Source organism: Corythoichthys intestinalis, chromosome 15 (assembly GCF_030265065.1).
Source record: "Corythoichthys intestinalis isolate RoL2023-P3 chromosome 15, ASM3026506v1, whole genome shotgun sequence".
NCBI classification, from domain to species: domain Eukaryota; kingdom Metazoa; phylum Chordata; class Actinopteri; order Syngnathiformes; family Syngnathidae; genus Corythoichthys; species Corythoichthys intestinalis.
In genome coordinates this window covers 32,928,844-32,954,014 of record NC_080409.1, presented here as the reverse complement: position 1 = coordinate 32,954,014, position 25,171 = coordinate 32,928,844, and the positions used below count along the sequence as shown (strand labels likewise).

The following is a 25,171-nucleotide window of genomic DNA, read 5'->3' as shown; positions in this document are numbered from 1 at the left end:
GTCCCCCTGTGTGGTTCTGGGATTTTTGCTCACCGTTCTTGTTATCATTTTGACGCCACGGAGCGAGATCTTGCATGGAGCCCCAGATCGAGGGAGATTATCAGTGGTCTTGTATGTCTTCCATTTTCTAATAATTACTCCCACAGTTGATTTCTGTACACCAAGCGTTTTACCTATTGCAGATTCAGTCTTCCCACCCTGGTGCAGGTCTACAATTTTGTCTCTGGTGTCCTTCGACAGCTCTTTGGTCTTGGCCATAGTGGAGTTTGGAGTGTGACTGACTGAAGTTGTGGACAGGTGTCTTTTATACCGATAATGAGTTAAAACAGGTGCCATTCATACAGGTAACGAGAGGAGCCTCATTAGACCTCGTTAGAAGAAGTTAGACCTCTTTGACAGCCAGAAATCTTGCTTGTTTGGAGGTGACCAAATACCTATTTTCCACTCTAATTTGGAAATAAATTCTTTAAAAATCAAACAATGTCATTTTCTGGGGGGGTTTTCCACATTCTGTCTCCCATGGTTGAGGTTTACCCATGTTGACAATTACAGGCCTCTCTAATCTTTTCAAGTAGGAGAACTTGCACAATTGGTGATTGACTACTTATTTGCCCCATTGTACATCTTTAAATACTTAAATGTGTAATTAATTAATTGATTAAATTTTAAAAAGTCATTCAAATTCTAGTCCATTTAATGTAAAAACATATATAATTATTTCCCGATTTAATGAATGATTTCATGGACACGTTGCACCACTTCATGAATTTACTTATCTATCAAAGTCAGTGGGCGGGACTAACGCTCATCGACTAATAGAAATGAAAATTTTTAACACTTTGACATTTATTTCATGACAATCGAATTTTTAACTGATATAGCAAGTGTAGATGAAACGTTTCACGAGGACATGTCCGTTTGGAAAAGGACCATTTTTTTCCTTTTATCTCGGAATCTCCGTGTGCAACTTCGCTTATGCAATGCTGTGTGTGGTTGCGTCCAGGTGCACACCCCGTGTCCAAGTATCTGGGCAGCATCGACTATAGATACAACGCTCTTTTCCAGGACGTGGCCTGGAAAGACCTTTTTCACAAGCCTGAGGCTCCTTCGGTTGGTAAGGGACATAAAGTCGCTGTGTTACGAAACGTTTCCGGACAATTAACCTATTGGTTATCATTGATGGCAATAGACGTCCATTCCATTTCAACTGGGAAGTTCTGGCAGCAATCGCCAACGCCTCCCAGTTCAAATTGGACGTCTATCACTGTCAATGGCACTGAAGCATAATCAGCATGTACATATGTGTGACATGTGTAGTCCAGGATGGTCCGGATGTGGTGTCCAGAGTGACGCAGTACATGCTGGGTGCCAACGGAGCGCACCAACTTCCCATCGCTGAAGCCATGCTCACGTACAAGCAAAAAAGGTATTTTCCTTAAGTAACAGGCTGTCGATGCAAAAGTCAGCATACCCGTCGCGCTTTTTGTAGGTATGCTGTGGTTATGTGTTCGGTTTCGTAAGTCTATTTGTCGGTATGTTTGTGTACAAGATGACCAAAAAAAAAAAAAAAAAAATCTGTGATTATTATCAAACTTGCAGGGTATGATTGTAATGGAAGATGTGATCAAATTTTGGGGTCGTGAAGTCAAAGGTCATAGAAGTCAGAAAAGGAATTTCGTGATAACTCAAATTTGCAGGCTAGGTGATATGCCGAGAAGAGAAAGGGTCCAAGGTCACAGAGGTCAGAAATATGCTGATGCTTTTAATTAGGTATCTTAGGCGGAAGTCTGTTCTCTCCGAGTGCTCTTCTAGTTTATCTCTATTCATGCAGTAAGCTTGTGGAAATTTCCTGTAACTCAAAATAAATTAACACTTAAAGGAAACTGCTGACAATAAAATAAAATATATATACACATTTAACACAATTAGTTCCATTTCACCTAAGGCAAGAAAAAATACAAAGCAATTGCTCCATTTTTGAGCATTTTGTAGCTCAAACAATTTAAAGATTTGAATGAATAGAATTATTTTCCATAGAACGGTATATCTTAGTCATGATGATGATGACATTGATCGATATTTTGCCTTTCCATTCATTTAATTAAACCAGTGTTTTTCAACTTTTTTTGAGCCACGGCACACTTTTCTCATTAAACAAAATCCCAAGCCATGCCACAGCCAAAAAAAGTAATTCGTTTCTGTAGACTGTATTATTATTATAAATTTGTGTTTTGAATAGGAATCAAACAAACACAGAGAAAATCATATTTTATCATAATTACTACTCACTCAGTGTGACATCTTGGCTTCTGTATTGGAGTGGGTATCAGTGCATCCCCATTGAAAGTTAACAGCGAGGGTTTAAAAAAAACACAAAAAAAACTTTGTAATCTATATAGTTGATAATGTTGTGTTAGGAACATATGAGGTTATGTTTTTTTAACTTTTTGTGTTGTGATCAACTGGTCGATCGCGATCGACGTAATGCCCCCAATTTACAGGGTTATTCCATTTCTTCTAACTGCTAGTCCTCACTCTAATGGGAGGAGAAACTGGTTTGCTGAGTGAAAGGTTGACTCGCACATGGTATGAGGAATTATAACAGACCTACAGTATGGGCAGCGTGGTCTCAAATTTCGACATGTTTATAAAACAGAATTTTTCGAGCAGAGAACAGATAAGAAATCGAAGATCGATAGATTTGAAGATATTAGCGAGCTAGCTTAGATATAACGGTTTTGAGTTTGAAAAAAAGAATGCTTTATCTAATTCCGAAGGGTTTGGTGAATGCACGTGTTCGGTACCTTTTAGAAAGGTTAAGAACCACTGGATCAGAACTTTGCCTAACCAATCTATGGATCGTTACACTCCTACTCTATCCATACAATGTGGTAAATAAGTATTTAGTCAACCACTAATTGTGCAAGTTCTCCCACTTGAAAATATTAGAGAGGCCTGTATTTGTCAACATGGGTAAACCTCAACCATGAGAGACAGAATGTGGAAAAAAACCCAGAAAATTACATTGTTTGATTATTAAAGAATTTATTTGCAAATCATGGTAGAAAATAAGTATTTGGTCAATACCAAAAGTTCATCTCAATACTTTGTTATGTACCCTTTGTTGGCAATAACGGAGGCCGAACGTTTTCTGTAACTCTTCACAAGCTTTTCACACACTGTTGCTGGTATTCTGGCCCATTCCTCCATGCAGATCTCCTCTAGAGCAGTGATGTTTTGGGGCTGTCATTGGGCAACACGGACTTTCAACTCCCTCCACAGATTTTCTATGGGGTTGAGATCTGGAGACTGGCTAGGCCACTCCAGGCCCTTGAAATGCTCCTTATGAAGCCACTCCTTTGTTGCCCTGGCTATGTGTTTGCAATCATTGTCATGCTGAAAGACCCAGCCATGTCTCATCTTCAATGCCCTTGCTGATGGAAGGAGATTTTCACTCAAAATCTCTCGATACATGGCCCCATTCATTCTTTCCTTTACACAAATCAGTCGTCCTGGTCCCTTTGCAGAAAACCAGCCCCAAAGCATGATGTTTCCACCCCCATGCTTCACAGTGGGTATGGTGTTCTTTGGATGTAATTCAGTATTCTTTCTCCTCCAAACACGAGAACCTGTGTTTTTACCAAAAATTTCTGTTTTGGTTTCATCTGACCATAACACATTCTCCCAGTCCTCTTCTGGATCATCCAAATGCTCTCGAGCAAACTGCAGCCTGGACATGTACTTTCTTCAGCAGGGGGACATGTCTGGCAATGTAGGATTTGAGTCCCTGGCGGCGCATTGTGTTACTGATAGTAGCCTTTGTTACTGTTGTCCCAGCTGTCTGTAGGTCATTCACTAGGTCCCTCCGTGTGATTCTGGGATTTTTGCTCACCGTTCTTGTTATCATTTTGACGCCACGGGGTAGGATCTTGCATGGAGCCCCAGATCGAGGGAGATTATCAGTGGTCTTGTATGTCTTCCATTTTCTACTAACTGCTCCCACAGTTGATTTCTTTACAACAAGCGTTTTACCTATTGCAGATTCAGTCTTCCCAGGCTGGTGCAGGTCTACAATTTTGTCTCTGGTGTCCTTCGACAGCTCTTTGGTCTTGGCCATAGTGGAGTTTGGAGTGTGACTGACTGAAGTTGTGGACAGGTGTCTTTTATACCGATAATGAGTTAAAAGTTCGACCTCTTTGACAGCCAGAAATCTTGCTTGTTTGTAGGTGACCAAATACTTATTTTCCACTCTAATTTGGAAATAAATTCTTTAAAAATCTAACAATGTGATTTTCTGTTTTTTTTTTTTCCCCACATTCTGTCTCTCATGGTTGAGGTTTACCCATGTTCACAATTACAGGCCTATCTAATCTTTTCAAGTAGGAGAACTTGCACAATTGGTGATTGACTAAATACCTATTTGCCCCACTGTATATTTATTTTTACATGTGGCTTGGTTTTGCAATAAGGATCATCAATTTGATGTTTTTTTTTTTTTTTTTAAAGTCTGTCAAAAATGGTTTATACTTTTAACTCATTGACTGCAGGTTGCAAAGCCTGCTTACAGAGAAGCCCACCGACCCTGAGCAAAGAATTAACTCATATCTTATGGCGCCACTTTATTTTTTCTTTAATTCAACAACCTTATAAAATACGCTAACAATGCCTTTAATGCTCAAAAATAGATGAAACCTCTCTTTCTTAAAAGCCCACTCACAATATTAACATGAACAGCCGTGTATAGCCTTAAATGTCGTACTTGAATGTCAGTCATGACGGTGGAAGCGGAAGCTCAACTTCCATCATGTCAAATTTGAGTGTGTCCAATGTTCTCATACTGTCATTGTGTACGTGTTTGCAAATAACATTCTTGTGTGCTTTGTGTTGTGTTATTTTTGTTTGTCTATTTTTTTAAGGAAAAAGAGCTTTCATTTTGATTTTGCCATCAGGTATTGTGCTCCATTTTAAGTTGCTCTCTCACGCAGATTTATGTAGCGTTACTCCATTCCGTTGTTCGTCTGTGTGTTTGTGTGCGTGATGCTGCCATTTTCCACCCTGTCTTGCAGTTTCTCGATCTTTGAGAGCCATAAAGGAAGATAAATAAATATAGTAAATTATAATATAAAAGTTGTGATCTCAGGCGTAATGTGAGAATTATCACAAGGTGAAAAGAGATGTAAAAGTAGCAATGTGCAGAGAAAATACTAATATGCGACCTGGCATTGGAGGTTGTACAGGTAGATTCCAGGATAAAAGGTAAAGATGTTTTATTTTGCTGACCCCATTGAATGTTCCATAAACACTTTTTATGGATTAAAAGTTCTATTGTAATGGAAAAAACATCACGAAGTTGAAAATTCTCATTTTAAAGTACTACGACAAGATTTTTAAAATACAACTGCTCATTTCCTTACTGTTTTTTTAAATATCCAAATGGCGAATATTAACATTTAGAAATAAATAAGACAATATTTACTGTTGAAAAGCACAGAAAGTGTTCAGTTAATCAGTGTCTCAATCTAGCTCACGCGTCAGTATAAAGACGAAAGTTATACGTATATATGGCGGAAAACACTCAGGTGACTTTAAGTTCCGCTCTGAGAACCCCAATTTGGCCAAAACTCTAAATTGTCCGATATTCATGTGTGATACATCATTGGATAGCTTAAAATCTCAATTTTCTGGGGGGGGAATTTTGGACGGGAGAGCATATTTTTTAGGGCTGTCAAACGATTAAAATTTTTAATCGAGTTAATTAATGCTTAAAAATTAATTAATCTTAATTAATCGCAATTCAAACCATCTATAAAATATGCCATATTTTTCTGTATTATTGTTGGAATGGAAAGATAAGAAACAAGACGGATATATACATTCAACATATGGTACATAAGTACTGTATTTGTTCATTATAACAATAAATCAACAAGATGGCATTAACATTATTAACATTCTCTTAAAGCGATCCATGGATAGAAAGACTTGTAGTTCTTAAAAGATAAATGTTAGTACAAGTTATAGAAATTTTATATTAAAACCCCTCTTAATGTTTTCGTTTTATTAAAATTTGTAAAATTTCAGTCAAAAAATAACCTAGTAGCTCTTAAAAGTCTAAAAGTCTTTCTATCCATGGATCGCTTTAACAGAATGTTAATAATAATGCCATTTTGTTGATTTATTGTTACAATAAATAAATAAAGTATTTATGTACAGTATGTTGAATGTATGTATCCGTCTTGTGTCTTACCTTTCCATTACAATAATAATTTACAGAAAAATATGGCATATTTTATAGATGGTTTGATTTGCGATTAACTACGATTAATTAATTTTTAAGCTGTGATTAACTCGATTAAAAATTTTAATCGTTTGACAGCCCTAGTTATTTTTCAATTTTTCTTTGTTTGGATCGTTTTTTTTATCATCTAACATATCGGGGAAAATACGACAGTAACAAAAAAATACAATTAAGCGATAGTTATGGGGTAGATATCTGGGACTTTTTTACAGACGCCAATTTTTTTATTGTTACGTAATTTGTTTTAACAGTTTAAAATATGTGAGTGAATGATTTTTTTAAAGTCTTTTTTTTTTTAAACTAAATATTAGGCATCAATTAATGATTCTAAGCTAAAAATGACAGACATCTTGAATGAAAAATGTAATTACTTCTTTTTATGGCTAGGTTGAAACAAAAGCGACATGTGTAAACGGGGGTTTTCAGAGTAAAACGGAAATAAAAATGAAAATAGTTCGGAGGCTTAGTGCACCATGAATCTGCTATGGCAGCATATAGACATATTTTTCTATCAAACAGAACAGTTGTATTGGCTTAAAATTCAGCAGTTTCTTTTAAAGAGGAGTGCAAGAGCAGAAACCGCTTTTTTGGTCTTGTCTGTGTTTTCCGACATATATACAAAAATGTTTAAAAGAAAATATTTTCTTTAAACAAGAAAAGAAAAAATGTATATATAATCCATACATTTTGACAATTTTTAGGTCAACAATATCTTAAGGCCAACTTGCAGGTATTGGTATAAAAATCAGTTTTGCTCGTTTCATCGCAGAAAATAAAAACTCGGGGATATTTACTGTTTTTTTTTTTTTTTAACCCAAAATAATAATTGAAAAAAAAAGAATATTTTTTTTCAAGTACGTTTTTTTTTTTTTTTAAATAATCGAAAACAGAATATTCACCTTTTTCCCTTTAGTTTTTCATTTAAAAAAATATAACGTTATATATTTTTTCAAATTTTGCAAAGGAAAATATATACAACACTAAGCCCAAATGATATCTCAATACCAAATAGTGTATCAATGTCAAGGTTAAGTTTTTTTTTTTTTGCTAATTTCATACCCATTTAAATAATTCCACATTGTTATCAGCAATATGTGCAAGGATTTTAAGTAATACTCTCATTAGCTCATTGACAGCGACTGGCAGCGATAAACGGCCAATCCATTTGGACTGTGAGTCCCAGTTCAACTGGATTGGAGGTCTATTGCCGTCAGTGGCACTGAAACATGATGATTCACTCATAATGCATGTGCATCTTAACCATACACTCAAATCACATTGCATGGTGTTGCTAGTGTTTGCAACTGTGGGCTCTGCATTCAGCTTGTCTTCTTCTTCTGTGCCCCCCCCCACCCAACCTTCCTCTTGTAGCCTGTCCGTTTCTACCCTGGGGGGGCGATGGCAGGTGTCCTCAAGGCAAGAGCAACAACCTCTCACCTCTTCCCGCTTCCGATTTTAGACCTCGTAGAGATAATCATAGAGAGGTTCTTGCTTGCTTGATTTCAAATCGCTGCTTTTTCCCTGTCGTGTTCACGGCATGCGGTCACGTGACTCCACATTGATTGGCAGCCGTTGGGAACGTAGCCAAGCATGTCAAAGTTTTCGACCTTCCTAACCTTAGAAGGACCCTCCCTTTCACCTTTGCTTCAGGGCTGCCACAAACGATTGTTTTGATAGTCGATTAGGGCTGCAGCCATCAATTATTTTAGTAGTTGATAAATCGATGAACTAGTTAGTTCGAATAATCGGAAATCGGATAAGGAACATGAAAAATTAAAATACCTGAGCTGATCCTCAAATGGTATAAAAAATAAATGAGGATCTAAGTCAAACAAAAGAACAAATGGCTAACTTACATAGCAAAAGTCCGCTAGCTTAAATGCTAACATTTTTTTTGTTGTTGTTTTTTTTTAAAATGTTCTTAACAAATGATCCCAACACATATTCCCACAAAAAACAGCTAAATATATCTATGAACGAAATTACGAATGCATTAATTAAACATTAGCTCAAACAAAAACTTGGATTATGTTGGTTTTAACAGGAAAAAATTGGATTCAGCCATGTGAAATGACTTGTGTCATATTCACTGTTGCCACTAGAGGGCATTATGTCAACCCAAATCAATGAAACTAAATGCAAACACTTTCAAAACAAACCATTAGAATGACACTTTAATTAAACGAATACTCAAAGCAGCAAAATTTAATTTGAATCTTTTCTCTAATAGAATTACTCCAGTTTATCAATTACTCCTTGCAGCACTATAGTCGATTAGGCAAGGCAAGGCATTTTTTTTAATACACCACAATTCAACACAAGGCAATTCAAAGTGCTTGACATCACATGAAGATGATAAAAATCACATTAAAATCAATAAAACGTAAAAACAAAGAATCGAAATAGGAAATAAAATTATACATAAAAATCGCATTTAATCACGAATAGAATAAAAATAGATTAGTCACGATTGTCGATTAAGTGGCTCATGTATAAATCACCTAATTTGGTGTTATATTACGCTAGGCTTAAAGCAACACTAGGTAACTTTTCTGCATTTTTAAAATAGTTTCCTAACATTTGTGATGATATGTTGACTGACAACTAGTTGAATGACATTGAATTTATGTCTTGAGGGGGTCATGTTAGCGCGAATTCTGCAAAGATGGCAAAGCAACAGAGCACAGAGACAAAAAAGTATTGTCTGAGGGGGAAAAAGAAAGGCCGGCTACCTGGATATACAAAATAAACATTGGCCGGCTTTCACTCGCTGGCGTGACACCCCCAACTAAAGTCATCAGCGCTGAGAAGTTCGAGTGTGGTGGGGGAATTAGCCGCACCAAGACACACGGTTGCTAACCGTCACATGCTATTGTTTAGCCACAACTAGATTCATTACCTTACTACTTTTCATCCTTCACACAGCCGCTGGAAACAGAAATGTTGTTTAATCCATCTGCAGGCGACCGTCATGATTTTACGACACTATGCGGTTGTGCATTGATACTCATGGGAAATGCAGTCTTCCTTAAGGCAAAACACTTCCGCTTTTGTCCACCGGCGTCGCTAAAATCGACTAAAACTGAAAAGTTAACAAGTGTTGCTTTAACATTTTACCTGGAAATGTGCATTGAAACCAAATTTTCAAAAGTCAGACTATGATCATTTTGTTATTTTTAACTATGGAGCCACATTGTTTTTCAAAACAAAACCAGATGTTTGCGAATATTTCATTTTGATAGGTACCGTAATTTTCGGACTATAAACTGCTACTTTTTTCCTTCATTTTGAATCCTGCGGCTTATTTGTTGATTTATTTGGGTTAATAGGCAACACTTTATTTGACAGCGGCGTCAGAAGACCATCATAATTATGACATGACATAATCATGGGCATTACTGAATGCTTATTACAGTTGTCATTAAGTGCCATGCGGCAAATTATGTCACCAACTCCATTTATGTCCAGTTTGGATCTTTTTCATCTGATCAAAAGTGAGATAATTTGCCGGGTAACACCAAATGACATGTGTTATAAGCATTCATTCATGCTCATGACAGTGTCACGTAATAATTATGATTATCTAATGACAGTCTTATGGCGCCACTGTCAAATAAAATGTTACCAAATACCATAACTAGCAATTAATGAAACAACTGGAACAGTAACTGAAGAAATAATTGGCACAGAACATGAATTTTGATTGTTATATACATCTGCAGCGCTGCAATGCATGCTAAGAGGCATGTTGGACAGCAACAGTTTTAACAGCAGGCGGCAGCGGAGATTGATTGTCTCCCCCAAGGGAGCAGTAATGGCCAAATTAAGCTTTTTGATGCAATGAAGCTTTGCAGCTAATTAATTCAAAGCTTCATGGTAGTTCATTTGGTGTTATGACATCTGACAATGCCGCTGTCAAATAAAGTGTTAACGGTTGATATCTTTTGGTGTAAATATCCCATAATACGATTCCAGTGCGGCTTATGTATGAACAAATGCCGTTTGCGTGCCAAATTTGGTGGCTGGCGCCTTATAGTACGAAAATGAGGGTAATTGCAAAGATAATTGTCTGCTTTCGTTAAGGACTACAGAAATCATTGTAAAGCAAAAAAAAAAAAAAATTGCCTTTTTTTTTTTTTTTTTTTTTTTACCACATTATTATAACATATTTAATAAATAAAAACAAATTTAAATAAATGAATAGAATATTTCTCTTTTTCTTAAGGTGAATAAAAGAAGATTTACTATTACTCATTGGCTTCCATAAATGCCGATACATGTTCAATTAATTTTGGCTGGGACGGTTGGAGGACTCGTTCGATGGTGAAAAGTTTTTAAAATGTATGAAAACAATCGTAATTAAAAGTAAATATCGTAATTTTCGGACTATAAGCCGCTACTTTTTTCCTTCATTTTAAATCCTGTGGCTTCTAGTCCAGTGTGGCTTATTTGTTGATTTATTTGGGTTAATAGGTAACACTTTATTTGACAGCGGTGTCACAACACTGTCATAAAACCGTTATAATTATGACATTATCATGGGCATTACTGAATCTTATGTCATTAAGTGTTATCCGGCAAATTATGTCACTAACTCTATTTATGTCCAGCTTGGATCTTTTACATGCATTCAAAAGTGAAATAATTTGTTGGATAACACGAAATGACATCTGTTATAAGCATTCATAAATGCTCATGACAGTGTCATATCATTATTATAATTGACTAATGACAGTCATATGGCGCCACTGTCAAATAAAGTGTTACCAAATACTATAACTCGTTATAAATGAAACAACTGGAACAGCAACTGAAGAAATAATTGGCACATAAAATGAATTTTAATTGTTTTTTTTTTACATATGTAGCACTGCAGTGCATGCTGGGAGGCATGTTGGACAACAACAGTGTTGACAGCAGGTGGCAGCAGTGTTACCGGGTAATATCTTTTGGTGTAAATATCCCATAATACAGTGAGGACAGCTGCGGCTTATAGTCAAGTGCGGCTTTTCTATGAACAAATACTGTTTTATGCTAAATTTGGTGCGTAGCAGTTTATAGTCAGGTCCGCCTTTATAGTGTGAAAATTACGGTATGTAAAGAAGATTTACTATTTACTCTTTGGCAATCGAACGATCGCTATCAAACCTCCCAGTCAAAACAGATTGGACATCCAACTCCATCAATTTTAATTCTAAGAATTAAAAAGCTCAAAATTAGAACTTGGGCACTTTTTCAGTCAACAACAGTTGTCAAAATCATGTGCATTGACTAAAATGCTAAAATTGTTGTCACTTTTAAAAAGTCAAGATATTGGAAGCATTTTGTTACCAAGCCCCGTTTTAAAAATGTTATGGAACAAAACTTTTTTTATTGGCTTGTGAGTTCACAACTCAATTTGTACTGCATATGCTATAATTGGAGTTAATCCAACAGTTATACGGATTCACAGTCATGATGGCTCTCTGAGGGAAGAAGATAACTATGATGTGGCCCACAACAACAAAAAAAGTCTGACTCCTTTAAAGGATTAATCGACAATCAAAATGGTCGTAGATAATTTGGTAATTGATTAGTTGTTCGTTAGTCGATTAATTGTGGCAGCCCTACTTCGTTCTTGCAAGAAACTTAAAAAAGACACCCACCTTGAATTGTTTTTATTTCCTCACAGCCCCGATGAGGACTCGTGTCAAAAATTCATCCCCTTCGTCGGCGTGAGTAACGTCTCCTTGTCACGTGTCGAATTGATGCACTGTTCAGACATTGATTACTCCGGTCTGTCAACCTCTCAATCCTGCAGATGGTTCAAGTGGGAATAGTGGAGCAAACGTCAGCAGCTGCAGGCAAGATTTATTTTCTTTCCCATTTTCAACTAGGCTTCTTCCAGTATGTAAATGTGGAGGGTTTTTTGTTTGTTTTGATAATGCATAATTTCATCACAACAGCCCAAAAAATAAAAATATCTCAAATGTGCTTTTTGACTTATTCACTGCCAGCTAAGGTATATTTGTATACCAGGGGTGTCCTAACTTTAAAATCAAAGGATCTGAGGGCCAACATGAAAGCCTATCTCTTTCATTGCATTACTATATAATGCAGTGAGGAAAATAAGTATTTGAACACCCTGCACACCTGCCCACAAAAATGGGCGGGTTTGAAATTTTAATGGTATATACTTGTCCACTGTGATAGACAATCTAAAGGAAAAAAATCCAGAAATCAAGGTGTATGATTTTTTTAAAACAATTTATTTGTATTATACTGCTGCAAATAAGTACTTGAACACCTGTCTGTTAGCTGGAATTGTGAACCTCAAAGATTTGTTAGTCGCGTTTAAAAAATTCAACGAATAAGTGGAGTGGAAGTGGACTTTTTGAGTCTGACTTTTTGACCTGTATGAGGCGGTTAGATCCATATAAACACCTGTCCACCCCATACAATCCGGAAGACTCCAATTCCTAACATGGTCAAGACCAAAGGGCTGTCAAAGACACCAGAGACAGAATTGTAGACCTGTACAAGGCTGGACAGGGTTACTTGGCAATTGCCATGCAGCTTGGTGACATAAGACTCACCGTTGGAGCAATTATTAGAAAATGACTGTCAATCTCCTTCGGACTTGGGTTCCATGCAAGATCTACCTCGTAGGGTCTCAATGATGATAAGAATGGTGAGTCAGCCAATAACTACACAGGACGTCAGTGACCTGAAAGGAGCTGGGATCACCATTGCCAAGGTTACTGTTGGTAATGCACTAAGACGTCATGGTTTGAAATCATGCATGGCACGAAAGGTTCCCCTGCTTAAACCAGCACATGTCAAGGCCCATCTATAAGTTTGCCTATATACCATTTGGATGAAGCAGAGGAGTCATGGGAGCAAGTTTTGTGGTCAGATAAAAGTAAAATAGAACGTTCTGGTCATAATTCCTCTAACGGTGTTCGGAGGAAGAAGAATGGTGAGTACTATCTCAAGAACACCATCCCTACTGTGAACCATGGAGGTGGAAGCACTATGCTTTGGGGGTGTTTTTCTGCATATGGGACTAAACAACTGCACTGTATTAAAGAGAGGATGACCAGGGCCATGTATTGTGAGATTTTGGGGAATAACCTCCTTCCCTCAGTTTGAGCATTGAAAATGTGTCGTGACTGGGTCTACCAACATGACAATGGCCTGAAGCAGACAGCCAGAATAACCAAGGGGTGGGTTTGTAAAAAGCATATCAAGGTTCTGGAGTGGTCTCCAGACCTGAACCCATTAGTATATCTTTGGAGGAAGCTCAAACTCCATGTTTCTCAGTGACAGCCCAGAAACCTGTTTGATATAGAGAAGATCTGTGCAGAGCAGTGGTGCAAAATCCTGCTGCAGTCTGTGCAAACCTGGTAAAAAGTTAAAGGAAATGTTTTACCTCTGGTGTTCAAATACTTATTTGCAGCAGTATAATGCAAATAAATTCTTCAAAATTCATACACTATGATTTCTTTCTTGTCATATTCTCAATGTTTCACATTGAGAATATGACTTACTCCCATTGTGATCATTCAACATATCTCGTTTATTATGACAAAACAGCGAACAGGAAGGGGTTATGGGCGGACAGAAGAAAAGAAAAAAAAGAAAACAACAAGAAATAAATTGAACGCCTACACTATTAATATGTTGGTGCTATCGTCAGCTAGATGTATTTCCGGTTGACACCATGTGGGGGGCCTGTTGACCAGGGAAAGAAGGGGTGGGGGGTTGGGAAGTCTATGAGCTAAGTAGGGCTGTCCCAAACGACTAATTTTCTCCCGATTAGTCAGCCGACTATTTTTACGATTAGTTGACTAATCTAATAATTAAAAAAAAAATTTTTTTGTTTGTTTTTGTTTTCTAATTTAGCAATAAAGTTTTTGTTGACGCTTATCAATTCACAAAAAACATATTGGAACACTTAAATTATTTATTAAAGTACAAATAAACACGTAAATAACAATAATAAATCACAAATAAACAATATGAGTTCAAATGCTGATAGAATTAACTAGTGTAGCATCCCGATTGAAAAGATGGTCTCTTAAACTGATGGTTTACAACTTTTATTCCATCCTTGATGTAATCACACTGTAAAAGCTACGGTGCACACAAATAAAACAACACAATTAGAAATTAACGAAAACTTTTCACCTTTTTCCTTTTAAACCTTATTTATATATCAATGAATTGCCTATATGAATTGCCTTTACCTTAATTTATTACCTTATCATTGACAATCTCCCTTAAGTGCAATCACTGTATATACTGTATATTTTTATGACCTTTTAACCTTATATAATTTTCTATACCATAAAATACACCATAACATGAAATAAACCTTTCAGTTAGCATTAAGAACAATACTAACAGCATTTATAAGCCCATTGTCAATGAAACATTATTATTTAGTAAGGCGACAGCACCCTCTGGTGTACAAAAAATGAAAAAAAAAATTTACAAACTGGGTTACGGCGCTTGAGGTGTTTATTCACGGCCGACGTGCAGCCAAGCTTTGCATTTAAGAGACAAGACGGAAGAGTGTACCCTCCTTTGTTTCTTTGAAATAAGTCAATGTTTTGGACACTCTGGTGCGCTTTTTTGGCTTTGTGCCGCTTTCCCCACTTGCATACAGAGCATCCGACATTCTGAACTTTCCGCACATATATTTTTTTAATCCTTCATTAACCGTCGATGGGATGTTGTGCTCGTCGACGGATTTACGTCATCGATGACGTCGACTATGTCGACTAGTCGGGACAGCTCTAGAGCTAAGTGAGTGGGAGGGGTAGAGTGTACACAAATCAGCTCTGTGATCTAGAACCCAGTAATCATGTGAATCCCTTGTGAGTGTAAGCCTGTTGGCAACCGACCCTACGCCGCCCCACCGCCAGTCCCGGCGGTGATCCCCCCCACCCGAGCGCGCCCAATCACATCCAACCACACGCGAGCCCCACCAAACACACCACAGCCACACAGACGAGCGGAGACACCGCGTAGGCGCCAACCCAGGGCCACGGCCCCCCACCCAGCCAGCCCGAGGAGGGAGGGTGCAGCGCAGCCTATCCCTCCTCCTGCAGCCCAGCAAAGGAGCCATCGCCCCCCCCCCCCCCCCCCCCGGGATCCAGGGTGGTCCCCTGGGCCACCCGCGCTCCCATCAACCTGCCCTCAGGGATGGGAAGAGGGTAGGCACCACCAACCCCACGCCCGCCCCCACCCTGTCCGCCCACCCGTGCCACGATCAACAGCCGCAGCCCCCCAACCAGCACAGCACGCCGCAGGATCCCCAGCAGCCCACCAAGCATACACTATGATTTCTGAATTTTATTTTTTTTACATTGTCTCTCACAGTGGACAAGCACCGACCATGAAAATTTCAAACAAGCCCATCATTTCTAAGTGGGAGAACTTGCAAAATTGTAGGGTGTTAAAAATACTTTTTTTCCTCACTGTGTATATAGATGTAAAGCAACATACTTACTTGTACAGTTTCCTACACTGATTTCAACATGTTGTCAGGTTTTTAATTCCTTAAAAGAAGAGGCACGTTTAAGTGACTAGCTCCATCTAGCTGATAGAGAAGTGCAAGTGAATGTAGACTGGAGTCAAGCTTCTTGCGCTGGCCATATTCATTGATATTTTTATCTTTGCTGCGGGCCAATAAAAGCTGGGTAGCGAGTCGCAGTTGGCCGGCTGTAGTTTGGGATCCTCAATGTATAGTATCCATAATATGTGTTGTGGTAGTTAGTAAAAGAAGAAGCATAAAAATATAATGGTATAGATAGAAATTGTCTACAAATGACGACAATAGTGAATGGGCATGATTTAGTATCATTGACTGCGATTGACATCCAATTTATTTGGTAATAAAGTCTTCCTTTTCATCTGGTCCCCCCGAAGGCGACTCGGATGATGCAGCGACGGCCGGCTCCACTCTTTTGCTGGCCACGCCCCCTCAAGTGTCACCGGCGCTTAAAGAGTTGTCACCCACGCCGCCATCCTCGCCGTCCATCAACACCACATTCTGCGTCTACAGGTGAGTGAGCTAGGGTGAACTTTTTTTTTGTTCGTTTGTTTGTTGGTTTGTTTGTTTTTTACATTCGATGGTTGTGGTAGTCCTTGTCTTTGAATTGGCATTTGAGTCTGAATATTCATTGTTTTAGGAAGTGGTGCGATGCTAATTTATGTTAACGCTTGAGTGCCGCTTTCCATCGAACATTAGCATAAAGCTAGAGGGTGCTCGAAAAGTGAAACATACAGTGTTTTGTATTTTTTGCACATTATGTGAAAATTTCTTCATATGCACTTAGTGTTACAGTTATTGTTATAATAACCTGCTGCTCTGTTTGAGGTATTGTTCAAAATCTTCCAATGTTCTTATCTTAGATTTAGGGCTGTCAAACGATTAAAATTTTTAATCGAGTTAATCACAGCTTAAAAATGAATCGTAATTAATCGCAATTCAAACCATCTGTAAAATATGCCATATTTTTCCGTAAATTATTGTTGGAACGGAAAGATAAGACACAAGATGGATATATACATTCAACATACTGTACATAAGTACTGTATTTGTTTATTATAACAATAAATCCACAAGATGGCATTAACATTATTAACATTCTTTCTGTTAAAGGGATCCACAAAAAAAAAAAAATGTAGTTCTTAAAAGATAAATGTTAGTCCAAGTTATACTAATTTTATATTAAAACCCCTCAATGTTTTCGTTTTAATAAAATTTGTAAAATTTTCTATCAAAAAAATAAACCAGACACACTAGATATACCACAAGGTATCAATGGCGAGTTTTGAATTAAATTAGAAATCAAGCCAAGTAGTGTGTTTTGTCCCTCGACTGATGCCGTAGTTTCCTGTTACTGGTCCATCTATTGTAATTCACGTCATTTGAGTGCGGGCTTCACAACGTACTTGACCTCTGATAGTTTGTTAATTGTGAATAAATATTGCCATCCAATGTATTTGTTGAACTAAATGAAATGTTTGAATAGAGTTTGACCAAAGTCTTGAGTACATTTTATGTGTATGTTGCTTAGCTATTTTGATTGGGAATCCCAGTTCTCTTTGCGCTGTTGTTTAACTGTGTAAGAATAGGGCCTCATTAATAGACCCTACTCACATGACGTCACAACCACGCCCCCGCGCCATATTGTCCGTCAACTCGTCACTGTTGATGCATTACCGCTACGTAAATTCCTCCTATTATGGCGTGTTTTTCTGCTCGTTAACATTAATAATCAAAATGGTGAAGGCGTGTGTGGCGGTCGATTGCAATAACAGAGAAGATAGACGGAGAGACTTGAAGTTCTACCGGATTCCGAGAGACCCGGAGAGGAGAGGGAGATGGGCTGCTGCAATTCGACGAGAAAACTGGGCTCCAAACGATTACCACAGATTATGTAGTAGTCATTTTATATCTGGTAAGATGCATTTAATATATATTTAGAGGGTTTTGGGCTGACAACCACAATTAAGATCATTGCTAGGCTAATCGCCGACAACATACACTCAGACGTTGTGAGGGAACTACCTGAAAATATATAATTATAAGGGGATAATAAGACAGTTGTCATACAATTAATTTACAATTTCACTATTGAGGTCAAAAGCCAAAAAATAAATTCAACTAGGGACAATCTGGAGTAGTGCTATCGCACTTCATATTTATTACATATTATATATGTATGTAGTGAGAGTGCTATCGCTAAACCATATAAACATTAAAAGCCCTAGCTCCATTGACAAATGACATGAAATACATTAGACTTGACAGTGGATGTTGGCAAGAACAAAAGATTTTGAATTGAAAATTTCTGAACTCACCTTCCCGAGCACAAGATAGATTCCTGCCGAATTTTCGTGGACGAGGACCTGTTTCCCCAACCAGCAACGAAGTATTTATAAGCCTCCAAGCTCTTAAAGTTTTTCAAACTTTCGTGAGAATAGGCTGATTTTGTGTGGACAAGATAGTTGTAAATATCAGGGTAGCAGATGTCAGGCGGAGACAGCGGGTCGAAAAACATCGATTTAGGCATCAAATATGGATCTGGCGAATGGATAAACTGAAGCTTTTCCACATAACGCCTTTTATGCAATGCATCCAATGAGTTTACAGCGTCAGATAACACCGGGGCTTCCATGAATTGCTCTATAAATTGCACGACTAATTGAAACCATTGAGAATAGGGCTAAAAAATGATGGACAATATGGCGGCCGGATACAGCGACACGTCATTTTGTGACGTAGGTGAGTAGGGTCTATACCAGGGGTGGGCAAACTATTCCACAAAGGGCTGCAGTGGGTGCGGGTTTTTGTTCATACCCATCATGAGGACAGCCTTTCACCAATGTGGTTTCTTACAAGTACAATCAGTTGATTGCAGTCAGGTGCTTCTAGTTTCCACAGAAACCTCATTGGTTAAACTGTCTGTGCTGAATCAGTTGGAACAAAGACCAGGACCCACTGCGGCCCTTTGTGGAATAGTTTGCCCACCCCTGGTCTATACAGATTGAAGCGCTTTTTATGAACTTTTTTTTTTTTTGAGCGATATTATTTTTGTTGTGCTTTCTCTAAATTATACTTATGTTTGTTGTGAAGGAGTTGCCGAAGCTTATGCCAATAAACGGCGCGGTCCAATAAACGCCTGTGTGCACTCGCCTTTTGTAATATTCTGATTTAGAATTATCCGAGGCACGTTGAAGTGCACGCGGCGCCAAAATGTTGTTTACTCACATGATGCAGGAGTGAGTTAGAGTTACGGCCTGCCGAGAGCCGCAAGCTGTGTTAATGTTGAAGCTGAATGCTAATAAAGAAATGAAGTGCCAGTACGTCGCGTGCGGTGTACCTTTGTTAAGAAAAAGCACAAAACAAGACACCTTTCTCGGCCTCTTAGCTCTCAAGTGCGTCATTGTAATCTGTTTGAGGCAATGCATGAGCGGGTCATTTTGCGCCTGCGTTAAATGTGTTAAATATTTTAACGTGATTAATTTTAAAAAATTACCGCCCATTAACGAGTTAAATTTGACAGCCCTAATTAGATTAAAATTGTAACAACTCATCACTGGGATCGCTCTAAACAAATTTTCACTCTATGATCACCATCTCAAAATTTCTATCCCTACCTATTAAATATTCCTACCAATATTGAGGCTTGTCTGCAAATGTCAGTTTAGTATACCAATTATTTTTCCCTGCTATTGTGTGACACAGTTCTGGAGGTCAGGCAGAACTGATGGGCCTGCAGGTGGACTACTGGGTGGCAGACAGGAAGAAGGACGCGGAGAAGCGTGATTCCTCCTCATCCTCCGCCGCCAAGAATACGCTCAAGTGCAATTTCCGCTCGCTGCAGGTCAGCCGGCTGCCCGTGGGAGGCGCCGAACCCGGCACCCTGCCCGCCATGTCCATGACGGTGGTGACTAAGGAGAAGAACAAAAAGGGTGAGACCAAGTTGTGTAGGAACAAAACCAGAAAAGGGCAAATTTACAATTCTTAAACTATTGTTGCAGTGATGTTTCTGCCAAAAAAGAGCAAAGACAAGGAGGTGGAGTCCAAAAGTCAGGTTATCGAAGGCATCAGTCGCCTCATCTGCACCGCCAAGCACCAGCACAACATGTTGACAGGTAATAATCAGATAGTAAGCATTTATTACCATATTTTCCTGACTATAAGTCGCTCTGGCATATACAGTGGACCAAACAAGTATTTAGTCAACCACCAATTGTGCAAGTTCTCCTCCTTGAAAAGATTAGAGAGGCCTGCAATTGTCAACGTGGGTAAACCTCAACCATGAGAGACAGAATGTGGGGGAAAAAAACAGATAATCACATTGTTTGATTTTTAAAGAATTTATTTCCAAATTAGAGTGGAAAATAAGTATTTGGTCACCTACAAACAAGCAAGATTTCTGGCTGTCAAAGAGGTCTAACTTTTTCTAACGAGGTCTAACGAGGCTCCACTCGTTACCTGTATCTGTTTTAACTCATTATCGATATAAAAGACATCTGTCCACAACCTCAGTCAGTCACACTCCAAACTCCACTATAGCCAAGACGAAAGAGCTGTCGAAGGACATCAGAGACAAAATTGTAGATTGGCACCAGGCTGGGAAGACTGAATCTGCAATAGGTAAAATGCTTGGTGTAAAGAAATCAACTGTGGGAGCAATTATTAGAAAATGGAAGACATACAAGACCACTGCTAATCTCCCTCGATCTGGGGCTCCATGCAAGATCTCACCCCTGGCATCAAAATGATAACAAGAACGGGGAGCAAAGAATCCCAGAACTACACGGGGGACCTAGTGAATGACCTACAGAGAGCTGGGACCACAGTAACAAAGGCGACTATCAGTAACACAATGCGCCGCCACGGACTCAAATCCTGCACTGCCAGACGTGTCCCCCTGCTGAAGCCAGTACACGTCCAGGCCCGTCTGCGGTTCGCTAGAGAGCATTTGGATGATCCAGAAGAGGATTGGGAGAATGTGTTATGGTCAGATGAAACCTAAATAGAACTTTTTGGTAGAAACACAGGTTCTCGTGTTTGGAGGAGAAAGAATACTGAATTGCATCCGAAGAACACCATGCCCACTGTGAAGCATGGGGGTGGAAACATGCTTTAGGGCTGTTTTTCTGCAAAAGGACCAGGACGACTGATCTGTGTAAAGGAAAGAATGAATGGGGCCATGTATCGAGAGATTTTGAGTAAAAAATCTCCTTCCATCAGCAAGGGCATTGATGATGAGACGTGGCTGGGTCTTTCAGCATGACAATGATCCCAAACACACAGCCAGGGCAACAAATGAGTGGCTTCGTAAGAAGCATTTCAAGGTCCTGGAGTGGCCTAGCCAGTCTCCAGATCTCAACCTGATAGAAAATCTGTGGAGGGAGTTGAAAGTCCGTGTTGCCCAACGACAGCCCCAAAACATCACTGCTCTAGAGGAGATCTGCATAGAGGAATGGGCCAAAATGCCAGCAACAGTGTGTGAAGAGTTACAGAAAACGTTCGGCCTCCGTTATTGCCAACAAAGGGTACATAACAAAGTTTTGAGATGAACTTTTGGTATTGACCAAATACTTATTTTCCACCATGATTTGCAAATAAATTCTTTAATAATCAAACAATGTAATTTTCTGGCTTATTTGTTGTTTTATTTGGGTTTATACGTAACGCTTTTTTTTTTACAGCGGTGTCATAAGACCGTCATAATTATGACATGACACTATCATGAGCATTACTGAATGCTTACGACAGATGTCATTAAGTGTCCTCTGGCATTCACTAACTCCATTTATGTCCAGCTCGGATCTTTTACATCCATTTAAAAGTGAGATAATTTGCCACTAAATGACATCTGTTATGAGCATTCATTAATTCTCATGACAGTGTCATGTCATAATTTGATAATGATTGTCTAATGAGACTTATGGCGCCACTGTCAAATAAAGTGTTACAAAATAACAGGTAATTAATGAAATAATTAGCACAGAACATGAATTTTGATTGTTATTTACATCTGTAGCGCTGCAATGTACAGTATGCTAGGAGGCATGATGGACAACAACAGTGTTGACAGCAGGTAGCAGCAGAGGTTGACCGTCTCCCACAAGGGAGCAGTAATGGCCAGATGAACCCTTTTGAAGCAATGAAGCTTTGAACCAATTGGCTGCAAAGTTTCATTGTGGTCCATTTGGTCTTAGGACAGTCGTATGATGCCGCTGTCAAATAAAGTGTTACTGGTTAATATATTTAGGTGTAAGTATCGCATAATACAGAGAGGACAGCTGCGGCTTATCTGGCATATCTGTGAAGAAATGTCGTTTTCGTGTCAAATTTGGTGGGTAGCGACTTATAGTCAGGTGCGCCTTATAGTCCGAAAATTACGATATAAGAGGGTTTTTTTTTTGTTTTGTTTTAAATTATACTTTGGGGAAAAAAGAGGGAGAAAAACATTTCTTCTATGTACATTGATACTAGTGTAGCTTTTTCCAATGCTGTTAAATCTGAATAAATGCATTTAACAACCCTGCCCCCCCTCCCAAAAACAAGAAAATGCCCATTCATCTTTTTTTTAAATGTCAATAAGCTCCGGCTCGCAGATTTTCGATTTTTGTGGGGGCGGTCTCCATTAACCGCGAAAAACGAGGGATCACTGCATATATATCTATATATATTAGGGCTGTCAAAATTATCGCGTTAACGGGCGGTAATTAATTTTTTAAATTAATCACATTAAAATATTTGACGCAATTAACGCACATGCCCCGCTCAGACAGATTTAAATGACAGTACAAAGAAATGCCCACATGTTAATTGTGTTTTATGGAGTTTTTCCGTCCTCTGCTGGCGCTTGGGTGTGACTGATTTGATAGGCTTCAGCACCCATGAACATTGTGTAAGTAATTATTGTCATCAACAATGGCGGGCTACTAGTTTATTTTTTGATTGAAATTTTTACAAATTTTATTAAAACGAAAACATTAAGAGGGGTTTTAATACAAAATTTCTATAACTTGATTTATTGTTACAATAAACAAATACAGTCCCTATATACCGTATGTTGAATGTATATATCCATCTTGTGTCTTATCTTTCCATTCCAACAAAAATTTTTACAGAAAAATATGGCATATTTTATAGATGGTTTGAATTGCGATTAATTGCGATTAATTACGATTAATTCTTAAGCTGTTATTAACTCGATTAAAAATTTTAATCGTTTGACAGCCCTAATATATGTATATATATGTATATATATAATTATATTTATATATATAAAAATAATATATATATTATTTGATTAAACGCATTGGCGGTGATAGACGAACCAGAGTTGCCCTAAAAATGAACTGTTTTTACATTTGCATTTGATCATATTTTTGCTCAGTGTCGATCGATGGCGTGGAGTGGAATGACGTCAAGTTTTTCCAGCTAGCGGCGCAGTGGTCATCGCATGTCAAACATTTCCCTATCGCCATCTTCGGCCATGTCAAAGGATCCTACTAAAGACCTTCCTCTTGCTCTCACCGACCCGTTTAAACCCATTTTGTTACATTATCTGTGTTGTATTATTTCTTTGTCAGTGTAACTTGACCTCTGCTTTGTTATTGTTCTTTTTAGATGCATAGCACTTCAACTAAATGCTAATCTCACGTCCGAAATGGACGCCATCGTACCGAAAGCACATCCCGCACATGAATGAAGGACTTCTATTTTAAAAACAAATTTTTAAAGTATTTTTAAGCCGGGGAATGTTTGATGGCAGGTGCAATAGTAAATAAAAAAAGTAAAGGGGACTTCTTATAGAAAATTGAGAGTTGAATGGCTTGTATACAAATAATCAGTAATTAATTAGAATTTCTTTGTCCTTGTGGTATTTGAGGAAAACATGTCAGTCAAGTTCAAATTGTAAGAAAATTTCACAATGTATCTCTTCTCACACAACAAATCATAGCACAATGCGAGCGACGACTTCAAAATACTTTTAAGGCAGGATTTCCTTTTTGCTGTTGCAGATGACTTCACATCATGTAAAATGTACCGCAGCAGCTATTCTGTAGTCAGTCCACTCACTGTCTGTCATGACCAAACATATGATAAAGCTGTTAATTGTTATTATCAGGCAGAATTTTTAAGTGCCTACATTTGTTTCAACAAGTTCCCATTTAAAACATCCTGATTGTGCTTCAAGGACAACACGATGCACTGCATGATTGTATGTGGCCGCTTTTGTCGTTTAAAAACACTAAATGAACCTGTCTAAAAAAGCATTTTTGATTTTTGTCAAGTTGAAGCCACTGTCATACCCAAACCCTCTGTGTAATAAAACTACTACACACTAAAATATTCTGTGGTGTTAGTTGATTTCCTTTTCTATTGAAGCATCCTGCCGAAAAAAGAAAATTTATCACGTTAATACATGATTTAGTTCAGGTCACTAGCTGAAGACGGTACACAAGAAAGCCTGCCCGTCTCATTCGACCATAGGACATGGTTCCATTAATTCATGTGCTTTGTTCACGTCTTCAGCAAACTGTTTGCGGGCTGTCTTGTGTACCGTCTGCAGAAGAGGCTTCCTCCTGGGATGACAGCCATGCACACAAATTTGATGTAGAGTGTGGCGTATGGTCTGAACACCAACAGGCTGACCCCCCATCTCTTCAATCTCTGCAGCAATGCTGACAGCACTCCTGTACTGAGTCACATGACATTTTGGAGGGAAAATGACAAGCAGTTCTCAATTGGGACATTTAGGGATGTACGTTTTTTCATAGGGGTGTACTCACTTTTGTTGCCAGGGGTGTAGATATTAATGGCTGTATTTTGAGGGGAAAATAAATTAACTATTACATAAACTGCATACAGACTACTTTTCATTGTGCCAAAGCAAGGGCGTAGGTTTGGTCTTAATATTAGTAGGGACGATATAACAGCATAACCTGCATGTACACTTTTTGCTGGGGACGGGACATTAATAAGACCAAACATATTTGGTGAATGGGGGTCAAGGCTACATTTCTCACCAAAATGAACCTAATTAATTGATAGGCTAAATGATTAATGCAAAATAAATCTGTATTGACCTATACTAACTTTCACACTGCATTGAACTGTATCTATTCATCTTTGTTGCTTCATTTCTAATTGTGTATCATATTGCCTCTGTAAAGCCCTTTGAGACTTCTGTTGTGATTGAGGGCTATACAAATAAAATTGAATTGAATTTATAATGTCTTAATCTGATCATTTTTTAAAAATCAAGTGAAATAATTTTCTCCATCTTTTTTTGAGTGTTAAAGGCTAGTTAACAGATTAATGCATCAGATTCTTCCACTTACTTT

At 38.3% G+C, this 25,171-nt stretch overlaps 1 protein-coding gene across 8 annotated transcripts in view; it reads left to right on the top strand.

Annotated features, from left to right (window-relative positions):
- Positions 1-25,010, top strand: part of pacs2 (phosphofurin acidic cluster sorting protein 2) — a 109,701-nt gene extending 84,691 nt beyond the window's left edge. Inside the window, exons 16-25 of one of the 8 annotated variants that reach the window (XM_057859353.1) lie at positions 1,004-1,114; positions 1,318-1,426; positions 4,917-4,949; positions 7,670-7,714; positions 11,970-12,012; positions 12,099-12,141; positions 16,214-16,349; positions 19,542-19,768; positions 19,838-19,951; positions 23,218-25,010. In XM_057859353.1, the coding sequence (XP_057715336.1) occupies positions 1,004-1,114; positions 1,318-1,426; positions 4,917-4,949; positions 7,670-7,714; positions 11,970-12,012; positions 12,099-12,141; positions 16,214-16,349; positions 19,542-19,768; positions 19,838-19,951; positions 23,218-23,336 (980 nt within the window). In that variant the 3' untranslated portion in view covers positions 23,337-25,010. The remainder of the gene's footprint in view (positions 1-1,003; positions 1,115-1,317; positions 1,427-4,916; positions 4,950-7,669; positions 7,715-11,969; positions 12,013-12,098; positions 12,142-16,213; positions 16,350-19,541; positions 19,769-19,837; positions 19,952-23,217) is intronic. The other 7 variants (XM_057859358.1, XM_057859356.1, XM_057859354.1 and 4 more) reach the window with 7 other exon arrangements.
- The last annotated feature ends 161 nt before the right edge of the window (positions 25,011-25,171 follow it).